This window comes from Camellia sinensis, chromosome 3 (assembly GCF_055761805.1).
Source record: "Camellia sinensis isolate YWXY chromosome 3, ASM5576180v1, whole genome shotgun sequence".
Classification (NCBI taxonomy): domain Eukaryota; kingdom Viridiplantae; phylum Streptophyta; class Magnoliopsida; order Ericales; family Theaceae; genus Camellia; species Camellia sinensis.
In genome coordinates this window covers 53,650,779-53,666,331 of record NC_138963.1, presented here as the reverse complement: position 1 = coordinate 53,666,331, position 15,553 = coordinate 53,650,779, and the positions used below count along the sequence as shown (strand labels likewise).

General features: G+C 29.4%; 1 protein-coding gene across 13 annotated transcripts; it reads right to left on the bottom strand.

Annotated features, from left to right (window-relative positions):
- Positions 1-898: 898 nt before the first annotated feature.
- LOC114270822 (uncharacterized) lies at positions 899-6,005 on the bottom strand. 13 transcript variants are annotated; one of them, XR_003632059.2, is made up of 8 exons: positions 5,798-5,977; positions 5,459-5,596; positions 2,452-3,513; positions 2,307-2,372; positions 2,031-2,229; positions 1,708-1,814; positions 1,281-1,306; positions 899-1,167 (listed from the first exon to the last, which is right to left on the bottom strand). XR_003632059.2 is itself a non-coding variant. In XM_028212424.2 (7 exons), exons 2-6 carry the CDS (start codon positions 5,459-5,461, stop codon positions 1,750-1,752), a joined length of 1,395 nt encoding a protein of 464 aa, XP_028068225.2. In that variant the 5' UTR covers positions 5,462-5,596; positions 5,798-6,005; the 3' UTR covers positions 899-1,167; positions 1,708-1,749. The 13 variants fall into 13 exon arrangements, 8 of the variants coding, with proteins under 8 accessions (XP_028068225.2, XP_028068227.2, XP_082773592.1 ...); XR_003632060.2 differs by having other exon boundaries at positions 1,717-1,814; XR_014362899.1 differs by having other exon boundaries at positions 2,452-3,644; positions 5,798-5,976.
- Between the last annotated feature and the right edge of the window lie 9,548 nt (positions 6,006-15,553).

The following is a 15,553-nucleotide window of genomic DNA, read 5'->3' as shown; positions in this document are numbered from 1 at the left end:
AATTATGAATTAATAAAAGTAGGTACATAGTTTTTTGCTCTAACTCATAGCATGGCTGAACAAGGCAGTACCTGTGTTAATTATGAATTAATAAATATTCTGGTGATATGCAACAAAGTAATTCTCTAGTACATAATGTTCCTCAATTACGACTTTTGAGATATTTAGATTAAGGTGTTAGTTATGATTTGTGTATATATCTTTGAGAACTTTGGACCTATTGGGATATTTGTTAGGACGTTGTCATCCAATGTTAATCATGACTCATTATAATGTTAATTGTAACAATATTTTCATTATGATGCAAAAGCTTAGTTATACTTTATGTTATGATTAATTATAAACTCATTATTTATTTATTTAGTTTTAACTTTCATAAGATTGAGTTATGACATTTGTGACAATCATCCTCCCAAATGTCATAACTTATTATATATGATACACGCCTTTTTCGCATTACCCATTATAACAATTCTCTTTATTTACTATGTGATTTGTTATCATCACTATACTGAAAACAAATATTGATAATAGGACCTATTAAATCTCTACAATAATAATACAAAATAATAAATATAGCATAAGATCTTCCAAATAAACTACTACTTTTTTCGATTTTTGTCTTTGTGATCTTTTTTTTAATAAATTATGTTACTTTTTTTAACTTTCCCAATAAATAAATCTAAAAAATAAATTTTCTTATGAAAAATTTAAAAAAGAAAGCAAAAATAAGCTAAGAAAGCCTTTTGGCTCATTTTTTTACTTTCTGTTTTTTTTAAAAAATTCAATTCATCCCGTCAAGTAGAATTTAAAACTTCAGATTTTTTTTTTTAATTTAAAAAAATTTCACAAAAGACAAAAATAAGCTTTAAAAAAAAAAAACTTAAAAAGCAAACTCTGAGGACCCAATGATGGTATGATTGTTGTAAAATATATACAATAATAATATAAATTCAAACTTAACTACCTAAAAATTATGCATAATTATTCTATAATAATTCAGATTTATTCTACGTATAAATTTCATGTTATATAAATATAATTTTTATCACACAACCAACCATCCATCCGGAAAAATCTTGTAGATAAGTGGATTCCCAGACTTGTTGAAACATATAAAACATCCAACCAAGTTGAGCAATTAACAAAGCGTCTTTTCCGATGCACCTAAAAAAAACAATTAACAAGGCAAAAACTTAAAAGATAAAAAAATAAATAAACAAAGAGAAGGAAGACAAAAGCAACAGGGTTAACTGGAGATCTAAAGATGAGATCTTTACCAAGGCAAATTCCATTAAAGGACTTCCTAAGTTAACAAAAGACAAAGCAGAGAGCATTTGCCAGAATAAAGTGGATAGCATTTTCGGTAGAATAAATACGCTGTGGCTAAAATAGATATATATATATATATATATATAGGGTCACAAATAGTTCTAAAGGAAAGATTTCCATGGGACACATAAGGAAGGACCCTACGAGATACAAGACTCTGCATTGCATAAATAGACAGAGAAACACACTTGGTTTTCTTCTTCATTGATATTTTAGCCTCTCTAAACCAGAATTACCCCATTTTAAAGCAACCAAATGCCAACAAGATTACCAAAAAAAAAAAAAAATTCAGATCTCCCATACCACGCAGTATTTCATAAATAGCATATTTTAACAAAAATCACAATTTGCTTCTATGCACATTAAAGAGATTACCTATCTTACATTTCCACAAGAAGCTCATCATCGGTATTAAAACTACAGATTCAGTTCATCCTTTCCATATATGCGTTGAAGCTCACGACTTGCTGCTTGAAATGAATCTGAGGAAGAGCGAAATAGGTAGAGAATTAATCGAGAGAGAGAGAGCACCTATACTTCATGAATGCCTAAATAGAAAAGAAAAAAAGAAACTTAGGCTGTGTTTCGTTCATGGATTTGGGTAGGGATTTGAAAAGAAAAAGGAAAAATGTACATTATTTTCCCCTTCTCTTTTCAAATCCCTACCAAAGCATTATCACAATCAAACAGTTTCTCACCTTTCCAAATACGGAAGGACTTCTGATTAATTGGTGACCCGGTTACAGTCTGAACAGCATCAAACAACTGACTCTCTGGGGTGTTCTTCAACTCTTGGACTATCTGGTAAATAGTCTTCCCACTTTCAAAGTATATGTGATTGTTTGGGTGTTTTGTTTTGCAACCAGCATGACGCTCAAACTCATAACCATTTAGCACCTTACAAAATCCATGAGTCATCAGTTAGGTCCAATTCCAGAGACTATCGGGAAATATATATATATATTTGATAATACCTTGTTGAAATTGCATGCTTGACATCCACAAAGATAGCCTGAACCTTTTATAATTCCACGGAGCTCCTTATTACATATGCAAGAAGAAATCGAGTCACTAGACAGCAAATTTACAAGAAATGAACACAAAAGAACAGAAATTTACCTCCCGTGACAAACAAACATACTTCACAGGCACTCCATCAAGCATACCAGTTGATATCAAGCTTCTAACATTTGAAGGGAAACTGTTTGGAGCCACATTCCTACCCACTTTAACCTCTGACTTATTCTTAGACACAGACTGGGGTTTAGATTTAGCTACCTGAGAGACACTTGCAACCGCACTTGCACCAATGTCTGAGTTATTGTCAAGTGTTTCTGATGCTTGAACAGAAGATTGATCATTTAACAACTCATAGCTGTTCAAGGGCTCACAGCTGTTCAAGGGCTGAGCCAGTGTGTCAATATCAGGTTCCTCATGAAAGCCACCAAAAGCTATAGTATTAGTGTCTCCCTTATTATAGAAGTGACTGATTGATATGCTATTGTCATCTGCCTTTTCAAAGGCAGAGCTCATGGATTTGATGTTGGAATTGCCTTTGTTGTAGGTCTGACCCATTAACATCACACTTTCATCCTCCTTACTGTAGCCCTGCCCCATTGATATGAAACTGGTTTCATTTCTCGGGTTATAGGCCTGACCTATGGACATGGCACTATTATGTTCCTTTGGTGCATGCAAACTGTTGTCAAAGTCCTTAACCTGATTGACTTTAACTTTTCTAATTCCACCATAGCTAAGACATGTTTCTGGGTCATCCATATTATGAAACATAGACAAACCCACAGATGACTCATTTCCATACTGCTCATTGATACCCTTTTTCCTCATATTTGAGTCATCTGTACCAACAAGGAAAATGTTTTGCTCTGGAATGTTTGTCTCACCTCCAAATAACCGGTCCATGAATTGACTTGGGACTGATGGAAAACTGGCAGCACTCTCCCAACGAGAAGCATTTGCATGTAAAATTCCTGTAGTTGATTTGCTATTTGCAGCTTGTACTGCTTGCTTCTTGTTGGGGAATAGCTCTGGTTCAGTACCATCAGCAAACCAATGATGAGAACGCTTTGGTTCAATCCTTGATGGGTCATCATATGTTGTATCCCCAACATTTAAATGTCCCCCACCCTTTCCCATCCAAAATCCCTTGTTCCGGAAAGACTGCCAGAGACAATCACTTAGAATAACAGAGATTTGGTTTATTCTAGAACATAGCTAAATTTCAACAGATAAACTAAAGCCCTTAAAATTGATAAATTTATCATCACAGAGAGAGAGAGAGATATCACACCCTGAAAAGTAAGCATATCCATAAATGGATGTCCGAATGAGTAAGACATTGTGGGTTGGTATAGTATGCATGTCAAACAATAGAGAACACAAAGAAGTATGTAGATAAAAATGGGAGAAGTCATGTTCTTGGGTTTATGTTAAAAAGGAGTGTCACGGGTTTTGAGAATAAAGGCTTTGTGCTCCTTATATGATCAATGCAAATGGCAATGATGTGCTCATGATAACCTCTTCCAAGAAAAATAAGTCCTGTGATTTAGTTAAAAAATAACAATAATAAGTCTGTTAAAAGCATATTGAAAACAGAAAAACAAGAAAAACATGCCCAGACTAACTTCGTCATAGATGTTCAAGAATATCACAAATACACAGTTACAATTCTACCAAAAAATGAATATATATGAGAGTAGTAGGCCTCATAATTGTAATCTAGGTGATCTCCTCTATTATGCTGCAATCAGTTCATCATAGTAGCATAGCATTCATGCACGTGATTTTATTTTTTGAGTAGCAATGAAGGGACATCAATGAACTTCTTGCAACATAACTATGACTAGATTGTATTCATCAGAAGTCAGATAGGAACCTTTGATGTTTTGATCATCTTCATTTTAGAACAAGTAGGGATACATTATACAGCCATCTTGTATAAGTCGATGCCATTAAACTTCAGCAAGCATTCTTATGTAAGCAAAAGTTTTGGGCGTCAAGTGTTATAAAGACTGTTCAACTCTGTGAGGCAGACACATTTTAGAAATAATTTCTATGAATAGGTCAGCACCTAAGTCATTCCTCCCAGCACCTCACTTTGGTAAGAAATGGAAACTTAAACCAACCTGTCTAGAACCACCCTTAATGGGATGTGGATGGGGTGGTAAAAACTGAGCCATGGGCAGAGCAATAGACATTCTCACTGCCCTAGTTATTGAAATAAAATAGAGACCTCGAGGTCTCTGCAAAGGCAGAAACCAAATCCCCAATTCTTTACCCACTCTAGCCATAAGAGCAAAAGCATTTCACAAATCATAATCAGCACACAACCAACCCTGATCATTACTGATTACTCTACCAAGACAATGGTCAAGTATTTAGGACCCTTTCCTTTCTTCCCCATTAAGCTATAATTTCGCACTAGAAAAGAAAACATGCCACATCTTAGAATTTAGGAAGGGCTAGCCATGTATTCAATGATATTGAAGGATTAATCATGTGCTTGATATCTTGGAAAAGGTTTCTTAATTACATGAAATTGTACGATATTTCAAATGCATGCTCGGGAGTACCTAAAAAGTACCAATATCCAATGGGCTTTAAAGCATCCATACTGTTTAACATATATATCGCATGACACTATTAAGAAAATAGGCGCCAGTGTACTTTCACACCCCCAAAAGTAACACCCTCCTCCACTCAACACATTATCACCTTCACCCTGCAACCCCAGTACCAATCAATTTTACTATAAATCGACCTGATTAAAAAATATAGAGTGCACAGATGAAGAAACTACAAATGCATCATAGCTAAGACCCATGAATAAAATACCATTGGAAGTAACAACCTGTAACCAAACAACATAATGCCATTTATACATACATACACTCAAAGATGGATAAAAGAATATATATATACATATATGGGTATTCACAACAGAAAACAGGACAATAAATTTATGTTAAACCACAACTGTGAAGCATCATAAAACACCATTATCACGACACACACAGACTGTCATCATCATCATCATCACAACAATCAAATAATAAAACTAATAAAAGATCGTTATTTTAAGTTTCATAAAAGATTTAGAACAAACCATTTTGCAGTTTCGAGTTCAATGAGTGTGATTGCAGCGAAATACAACACCTTTCAGAACAAGAGTGTTCGAAAGTACCAATGACGAAAACCCCGAGCGAGCTTAACCCACGCAAGCGAACGACAAAACCCACATTGCCTGCAAAACCAAACCCTAGAACTTAAAATCCACCGAAATTTCACAAAAAAACAAACATCGTTTCACACAAATTTCACTTACAATCAACAAAAACCAATCGATCACAACAAAAGGTTGTTCAAGTTGATAATGAGAGTTTCATAGATGAATCAAATAGTCGAACCCTAACCCTAAAATTGGGGGTTCAGAGATGATCCATACCTTCGATAATGGAGGAAAAATTGCACCGGCCTTTCGTTTGCGGTGTTGAAATCAATACCGGCGGCGAACACCCGGCGATCGAGGAGAGAGAAGGGGGGTTAGATTTTGTGGTGGAGAGAGAGTGGTTGATATTGTGTCTGAGTAGTACTCGATTTTTGCTCGCGAAAAGGTCATAATATAAAAAAATAAATAAATTATACTTTGCCCCTTTATATTTGGCTATTTTCTCACTGTGACAATCCAAGTTTGTTTGTTTTTTTTTCTTTTGCATTTTGGCCCTTTATTTTTAATTTTTTTCCACTTTTCTTCTAAAGTTAACTCCGGTTCAAAACTAAATAAAAAATATCACAATAACTATTACATAATATCAAAAAAATATTATTATATTAGAATTTAAGTTTATGTTAGAGATGTAAGTCATATATAATAGAATATTTTTATGCTCCACAATTAATAATGTGTTATTTTCTATCTAATTTTTAATAGGAATTAACTTTAAGCAGCAAAGTGAAAAAAATTTAAAATATAAAGGACCAAAGTGGGAAAAAAACAAACTTGAAAGACCAAAATGAAAAATTGACTAAATATAAAAGGCAAAATATAAAGGGCAAAGTGTAATTTAACCTATATATATATATATATAACAAAGAATTATAGCACAGTGGGAATAAGAAAAAAAAATTACAAAAATATATTAGGTGCAAGTAATTCTGTGATGAAGTGTGACTTACACTCTTCTATATTTGTGTAAAAAAAAATTTATATCTTAGTGAAATGTAATTCCCTCATTATTATTATTATATAATATAAGAAAAAAAAGTTGTTGGCTCAATCAATTTAAAACCCTCAATTCAATTTTTTGCAGATTTTTAAATTAATAAAATATAAAAATACACGTGTCATAAAATTTTGGTCCTTGCACTTTAATTTAACTATTGACCTTTCAATTATTACGATAGGGTTGTTTAGAAAGTGGGTTGACTTTTTAATTTTTTAATTTTTTTTACTATTTTAGCCTAGGCTAAAAAGCTTAGACACCGTTTGGCAATGCAAATTGGGGCTATTTTAACCACTACAGGACAAAAGAGGCTAAAGTAGCCAAATGGAGACAAAAGCCACGGTAATTGATTGGCAACAACCCACTTCAAAGTAAATTTACCAAACTTTCTCCACATGAAAATCCACAAATAAAAACAAATTAATGTATACAAATAAAAATAAAAATGACAAAAATGTAAATTAAAAAAAAAAGAACCACAAAAATATGCCTCATCCACAAAAAAATAAATAAATAAATAAAAACAGAAATTGGCATTTGCCATGTAATTTTAAAAAAAATAAGACACATGAAAACCAATTTTTGAAAAATAAAAACAAATTAATGTATACAAATAAAACAAAATGACAAAAACGTAAATGGAAAAAAAAAGAACCACAAAAATATGCCTCATCCAAAAATTAGCATTTTCCACGTCATTTAAAAAAAACATAAAAAAACATTTTCCAAAAACAAAAAACAAATTAAAACAAAAAAAAAAACCAAAATTATCATTTTTCAGATCATTTGAAAAAAAAAAAAAAACATAATAAAGCCTTTTCCAACATAAAAAACAAATAAAAAACAACAACAACAACAACAAAACACATTAAAATGAAACTAAAATAAGCATTGTCAACATCATTTAAAATTAAAAAACAAGAAAAAACATTTTCAAAAAAAAAATTAAACAAAATAAAAAGTCAATAAAATGAAACCGAAATTAGCAGTTTCCACGTCATTTCAAAAAAAAAATGAAAAAGTCTTTTCCAAAATAAAAAAAACAAATTAATAGTTAAAAAAAACAAAACATAAAAAAGCTTTTTCCAAACCCCAAAAAAAAAAAAGCAAATTGAAAACAATAAAAAAAATGACAAAAACGTAAATGAAAAAAAAAACCCACAAAAATACGCCTCATCCAACCAAAATAAATAAATAAATAAATTTAAAAACAGAAATTAGCAGTTGCCACGTAATTTTAAAATAAATAAAACACATGAAAAACTATTTTTGAAAAATAAAAACAAATTAATGTATACAAATAAAAATAAAAATAAGAAAAACATAAATTAACAAAAAAAAGAACATCAAAAATATGCCTCATCCAACCAAAATAAATAAATAAATAAATTTAAAAACAGAAATTAGCAGTTGTCACGTAATTTAAAAATAAATAAAACACATGAAAAATCATTTTTGAAAAATAAAAACAAATTAATGTATACAAAATAAAAATAAAAATGAGAAAAATGTAAATTAAAAAAAAAAGAACATAAAAAATATGCCTCATCCAAAAAAAAAAAAAAAGAAATTATCATTTGCCACGTAATTTAAAAATAAATAAAACACATGAAAAACCATTTTTGAAAAATAAAAACAAATTAATGTATACAAATAAAAATAAAAATGACAAAAATGTAAATTTAAAAAAAAAAAGAACCAGAAAAATACGTCTCATCCAAAAAAAAAAATTAAAAACAGAAATTACCATTTGCCACGTAATTTACAAATAAATAAAACACATGAAAACCCATTTTTGAAAAATAAAAATAAATTATTGTATACCAATAAAAATAAATAAGACAAAAACGTAAATTAAAGAAAAAGAACAAATTAATGTATATAAAAAGAAAAATGACAAAAACATAAATTAAAAAAAAAACCATAAAAATATGGCTAATCCACCCCCAAAAAGAAAAAAAAATCCGCACTAATGACGCTGACGTGGAGCATGTATGGCAAGGAGTAAAAATATAAAAAATCACTTCAAGGGCAGTTTGGTTGTTCATAATGAAGACATCTCACCAAAAAATTTAAAAAGCCAAAAAGCCTTTCCCAAATCAGGCTTGTTAGCCCCAGGCTAAAATAGCCAAAAAAGTCAAATAGCCAAAAAGCCAACCCACTTCTCAAACGGATTTGGGAAAGACTTTTTGGGTTGGTTTGGCAAGGGCTCATTGGGCTTTTTTGGCTCAATGAGCCATAAAAGACAGAATAGGCTCATGAGCCACAACAGACAAAACATTCCATCCAACCCCATAATCATTACACTCTTCTCTCACAACAAAATCAAAAAAGCCAAAAAATCAAAAGTCCTTCCCAAACTAAGCTTTTGAGCCCAGGTTCATATAGTCAAAAAAGCCAAAAAGCCAACTCACTTCCCAAACGGAGGCTTTTTTGGCTTTTTTTGTAAGAGAAGAGTGTAATGATTATGAATTGAATGTGATATTTTGTTTTTTGTGGCTAAAATAACCTATTTTATTTTTTGTGGCTAAAATAACCTATTTTATATTTTGTGACTAAAATAACCAAAAAAAACCCCAAATAACTCTTCCCAAACGGAACCCATAATATGTTTCAAATTTTAAAATTATCACCATTAATTAGAAAGACTAATTAATTAGTTCAGATTAGTTTTCCTTTTAAGTATAAACAATAGGCACGTATATTACAGTAATCTTGCACAAAATCATTAATGCCTCGTTTGAGAATAGGGTATTTTAGTAATTTTTTAATTTTTTATGAAAAGATATACAGAAAAATAAATAGGTGATGTGACAACTTTTAGTAACTTTTTGACTTTTTGGCTAAAATAACCACTCCCCAAACGAGGCCTAATTATATACTTAAATTATAGTAACGGTGGTACTATATGTATTGATTAGTGTACTAATTTATGTACCAACACTAGTTATGACATTATTATTGACTCCACTTATTATACAAATTACAAATACCAATTTTTTTAAAAAAATTATGCCACATGATCAATTGATACACTAGTTAGTACACTAATTGATACATATAACATTATTCTTATAGTAATCTTGTACAAAATCATTAATTAGGAAGAGAGCATCTAAATTATAATAATCTGACACAAAGTGGTGTTTTGAAAAATTAGTAAAAACTTAATTTTTTGATTTTTTTTTTTTGACTTTTTAGTGATTTTTTTGCTAAAAAAAACTAACTTTCTTGTATTTTTTTGTGTAAAAAAATTAAAAAGTCAAAAAATTAACTTCCAACCAAGTTTGCAAATTGCTCGTCAAATACTAATTAATTGATTCAGTTTAATATCCATTTAAGTACAAATAATATGCACGTTCAGAGAGTATACTAAATTACAATAATGTTACACAAAATTACTAATTATAAAAGAATAATGTTATATGTATTAATTAATATATTAATAGATGATGTGATATAATTTTAGAGGTTTTGAATATTTGTAATTTGTATTTAGGTGAGGTCAATAATAATGACATAAAACTAATTGATACACTAGTTTGTACATTAATTAATGTATGTAGCATCACTAATTATAAAAACTAACGAGGGTACTACATGCACTAATTAGTGTACTAACTAGTGTATCAATACTAGTTATAACATTATTATCGACCCCACTCATTATACAAATTACAAATACCAAAAACCTCTTAAATTATGCCATATCATCAATTGATACACTAATTAATGCATATAGCATTATTCAAAAACTAATTCATTAATTCAATTTAACCATCATTTAAACAGTAACTATATATACATATATTATTATATAATATACGTAACACCCCAATTTTCATACCCAAATGACAATTATATTATAATAATCATGACTCTTTTTAAGGAAAACCAATCATACAATCTCACAGTTGCATTTCATAATGTAAATAGTTTCTCATGAGATAATACATTAATCCGACAACAAGTAATGAACAAATAAATACTCCAAAGGATTCACAAGTTTCCAAAGCTTAAGCCCAGTTACATATAACGGTTATTCAAATCCATACATACAAAACCCTTGGCTTACAAATAGAATCACAGTAAATGAGAACTTTGTGCTCTCAACCCACACACTTTTCCACGCCCTCAGGCGGATTCACTACGTCTTTTCCTATACAAAAATCCTGTAGGATGAACATAAAGCCCAGTAGGAAATCCTTTACAAAGTATATACATTTTCTATAAATCTCAAGAGATGAATGTATATGTCATGCTATGCCTTTTTATAGATAAATCACATTTTCATCTTTTGAAAATCATCATGCTCAATGATGCCATGCAATTTCCATTGTTCAAAGCTTAACAATTTAACTTAAAGGGCAGTAAATACAACTCTAGTAATCCCTATGTCTATGTCTGTGTCTGCAAGTAGACTATGTAAGTACTATCAATTTGTCATTTTTACCAGTATCAACTGGAAGGCTCAACACCTATAATCTGTTATTTTTACCAATATTAACTGGAAGGCTCGACATCTATAATCTACACCACCTTTCAAGACTTATCACCGTATTTACCCCAAAACCATTTCATGAAAACTTGTTCCTCAACATTCTTTTATAAATGCAAAGTTTTCAAATCAAATTTCAAAGCTCCTCATTATCAAATGAATTGATATGCCAATACAATGGTTAATAATATAATACAATATTTCTTTGACTTTCAATACTCCCACACAATATTCTCATTGTGATCAAAATTTTCATTTCTCATTTCAATGCAATTTCACAAGATGAATAAATATTTTTATTTCAATTCATCCAAGCGATAACATAATTCCCACATTTCAAACAATCTTAACAATTTAGTCATCTCAAGACTATATTAATACTTTTAAACAACAATTTCCAAAATTTCAACAATTTCCATATTCTATGAAAACATCATTTATATGTAAATAAATTAACAATTTTCTAACATCATTTATTTTGGCACACAAAATAAATATAACAACATCTTCCAAAGATTTTCAACATCTTTCTAAAAACCCCTAATTTCTAAGTTTTCTCACCAAAACCAACCATTTTCAAATATTTGAGAAAATCTCACCAAAAATATCTTTCTTTCATCAACAAAGTTCAAAAACCCAAACTTCAATTTTTAAAGGAAAAGAAAGTAAACCCACTTCCAAAATCACTTATCTTCTTAAATCAACAATCAATTTTCAAAACTAATCAAAGGTTGATTTTGAAAATCATCTAGATCTTGTAAATATATATATATATATATATAACTCAAAGAAAATCCCTACCTCAAGCTTAGAAGAGAAGACAAGCAAAACAAGGTTGAAACTCCAAAGATGTGGAAACCACTTTCTACTTGGATCAAGACGAAATTCTTGACAAGCTCTACACTTAATCTCAAAGGTGCAAGGCAAGAAGATGCTTCCAAGAGAGTAGATCTAGAGATCTTTGAGTAAAAAGTGATTTTGGAGAGGATGGAAGAGTCTCACGGCTTGGAGAAGGAAAAAGAGAAGAAAAAGTAAAGAATAAGTTAAATGAGGGACCTATTTATAGTGTTAGGTCAAAGTAAAATGAAATCCCAAAATCAACCCAAAAGATCAAGTCAAAATCTCAAAAAAAAATAGGCTCAAAACCGGACTGAAATCTGGAAAAAGTCTGCAGGTGTCGACCCCTGCAACACATGTGTCGACCTTTATGAAGAAAAGCTGGAACACTTTGTTTGACAACAACACAGGTGTCGACCCCTCCCTAAAAATCTAGTGTCAACACTAAAAAGCAGTAAGCAAATTTTGGACAAGGGTCGACCATTCCCAGTTTGGTGTTGACCCTTGTAGCCAACAACAAAAAGAAGGTGTCGATACCTCCAAGACAAGTGTCGACCCCAGAACAAGATTTTTAAGTTTCTAAACAACTTTTCAATGTAAACATGCATGAATGAACAATCCCAATAAGTTTAAATTGATTTGTACTCCTCCAAAATTAAGATACAACAACATTAAAAATTCTCAAAATAAAATAAAGGATTCAAATGCACTTCTCAAAAGCTTTGAAGGGCACAAGTTCTACCATATAAACAAAAACGTTGTTGATTTATTGAGCCTCAAAGTTCTAACTCTATTTTTATACATTTTTGAATTAAAAAATTATAAAAATACACATGGCACATTATCATTGGATCTTCTATGTTAATATTTTAATTAAATCCTTGATTAATATGGAAAGTCTTTTAAATTTATAAATTTATGGACTATTTATGGTATCTATTATCATTAGTATCTATATCTATATTCTATATCTATAATTTTAAATTTCAAAATTACTTATATAGATAGTCAAAAATAAATAAATTTTAGTCATATATTTTGTCAAAATCTAAGTCATATCTAATTTGAAATTAATTTTTTAAAATAATATTTCAAATGTAATTTTATCCCTATAAAATTTGAACATGTTTGTATTTTTTGAAAAATAAAATATAAATGTGGCATGAAACACATGTGGCATAAAACTATGAATAAGTCTAGGGACCTAAATTTAGGGTCTGGTTTGTACAAAAATTCAGAAATTTGAATTAAATTTAGACAGATTTAGGCAAAGATATCAAACGACCCCGAGCGATCTGAAACTTGAATTATACATATATAGATATATAAATATATTAAATATACATATAAATTATTAACTATTACATGATATTAAAGTAATTTAAATTATTAAATCATATTGAACATATATTATATACACAAGTAACACAAAAGCTTAGTTTCTTTTTTTATTCTCACTCATAAATTGTAAAGACTACTATAGCAGTATATCTCTTACATTATATAAATTATTTGTTTTGATATTATTAATGATTTTTCTAAAAAAATGTAAATATAGTTGAATTTAATAAATTAATAATTTAGCTGCAAAAAAAATAAATTTAAATTCATGTATAATTCGAGCAACTCGGGCAATTTGAGTTTAACTCAAGTTGGACTTAGACATACAATCTCGGGTTACAATTTAGGACTGGCGCGGGTCTCAACACAACTTGGGTTAGGCTCAGACAACCTCTCAACCCTACCGAACCTGCCTGAGTTGCATCCCTAATTAAAAATGTGTATTATGAGATCTATGTGTAGAATGAATTTAAATCACATATTGATATTTATGTGTAAATTCTTAGTACATTATTTCGAGTGGTAGTATTACTGTAAAACGATGGGCCTATCTAGCCATATCTAACTTTAAACAAAAATTTAACCATACTTAACTTTACAACTAATTTAAAATTTAGAAGAAAAATTGAATTTTTTTTAATAATAATTTATAAAAGATTACAAAATTCAAGTACACATGTCCTAATAATATTAAGAAAATATGAAATTAAAACTTAAAATTTTAAATATAAAGTTTAAATTAATAACAATTCACTTCTAATAGCATAGCACATACTCGGTCTACTATTGGATAATATTTTAAAACGTAAATATACCTTAATATTAATAGAATAAACACTAGTTAGATTTTAAGAATAAATATATAAATTTCATAATTAAAATTGTAAAATGTTAATAAATATAAAAAAAAATTATATGCATATTTCTTATTTTGATTATATATAATAATAATTTAATACAAATAAATAAATAAGTAGACAAATAACTCATGAATAGACCATCAAAATAATAATTTTCCAATAACTGGATTTAGGATAATAATGGTATAAAAGTCAACCTGAAATCGATTTTTAGATCATGTTTAGGCCAAGTTTGGCATAATCTAAATAATATAAAAAGTTAAAAAGTCACTATCCTATTTAATTCATATCATCTTATTTAAATCACATCACCTCTCTAACACATCACATCAAACCCAATTCAAACCCAACCCATATAAACTAATAAATCAAAAAGTATATTTTTTTAGAATATCCCAAACCAACCCTTAGTGTCTAATCTAGTTGTAACACTCCCAAACTAACACATGCTCATTATAACTTACAAAACTATTATATAATTTTAACTAATCCAGATATGACACTTCCAAACTAACACATGCTCATTACAACTTACAAAACTATTATAAAATTTTAACTAATCATTTACCGGATGTTTACTCATTAATAGACAAATATTCTTAGTTAGGTTCGGGTGTAGGGTTATAACATGACTCATGGTGTATCTAACTTGACTAGTCTTGGATTTTTTTTTTTTTTTTCATACAGAAATATATCTACATATTAATTTAATAAATTTGGATATTAATAAATAAAATTGTACGCAAGTTAAATTTTTTAATAAACATGCATAAATATGTATATATTTGTTATTTTCATTATGAAAAAATATTAAAGATATGTATTTACCAATTTAAGATATATTTACATAAATAAATTGGTCAAATAGCTCTTCAATTTGTATTGGTTGATTTAATCTTAACACGGCTCATGACAATTAGATTATCCTATAGAATTTTAGAAATTTCAAAAATACTTTTACGCTTTAAGGTCAACTTAAATTTATTTTACCATATCAATTAATTATTTTTTTAAACCACAACATAGCACACAGTAACTTGATTAATATTTCTAATATAATTTTTGAAATAAATACAAAATTTAAATCTTTCACTTTATTTATTTTTTTAAGCCACATCCCGTTAACCCTTAAAATCCGAACCTACCAACAACCATGAAAGCTTACTACTATCACCGTAACAATTTCTTTTTACAACTAAAATCCATCACAACAATAAAAATTAGAGAAAATTAATCTAAGGTCCCTCTCTTATTTTGGATAATGAAAGAGATCCACAATATTATTATTTGATGTCTAAGGTCTATCACAGAGAAATTTGATATATCTCACACTCTCTCTATCTCTCTCTTCCACTGCTCTTCTCTCTCTCTCTCTCTCTCTCTCTCTCTCTCTCTCTCTCTCTCTCTCTCTCTCTCCTGTCGATCTCAACTACCAATTTAAA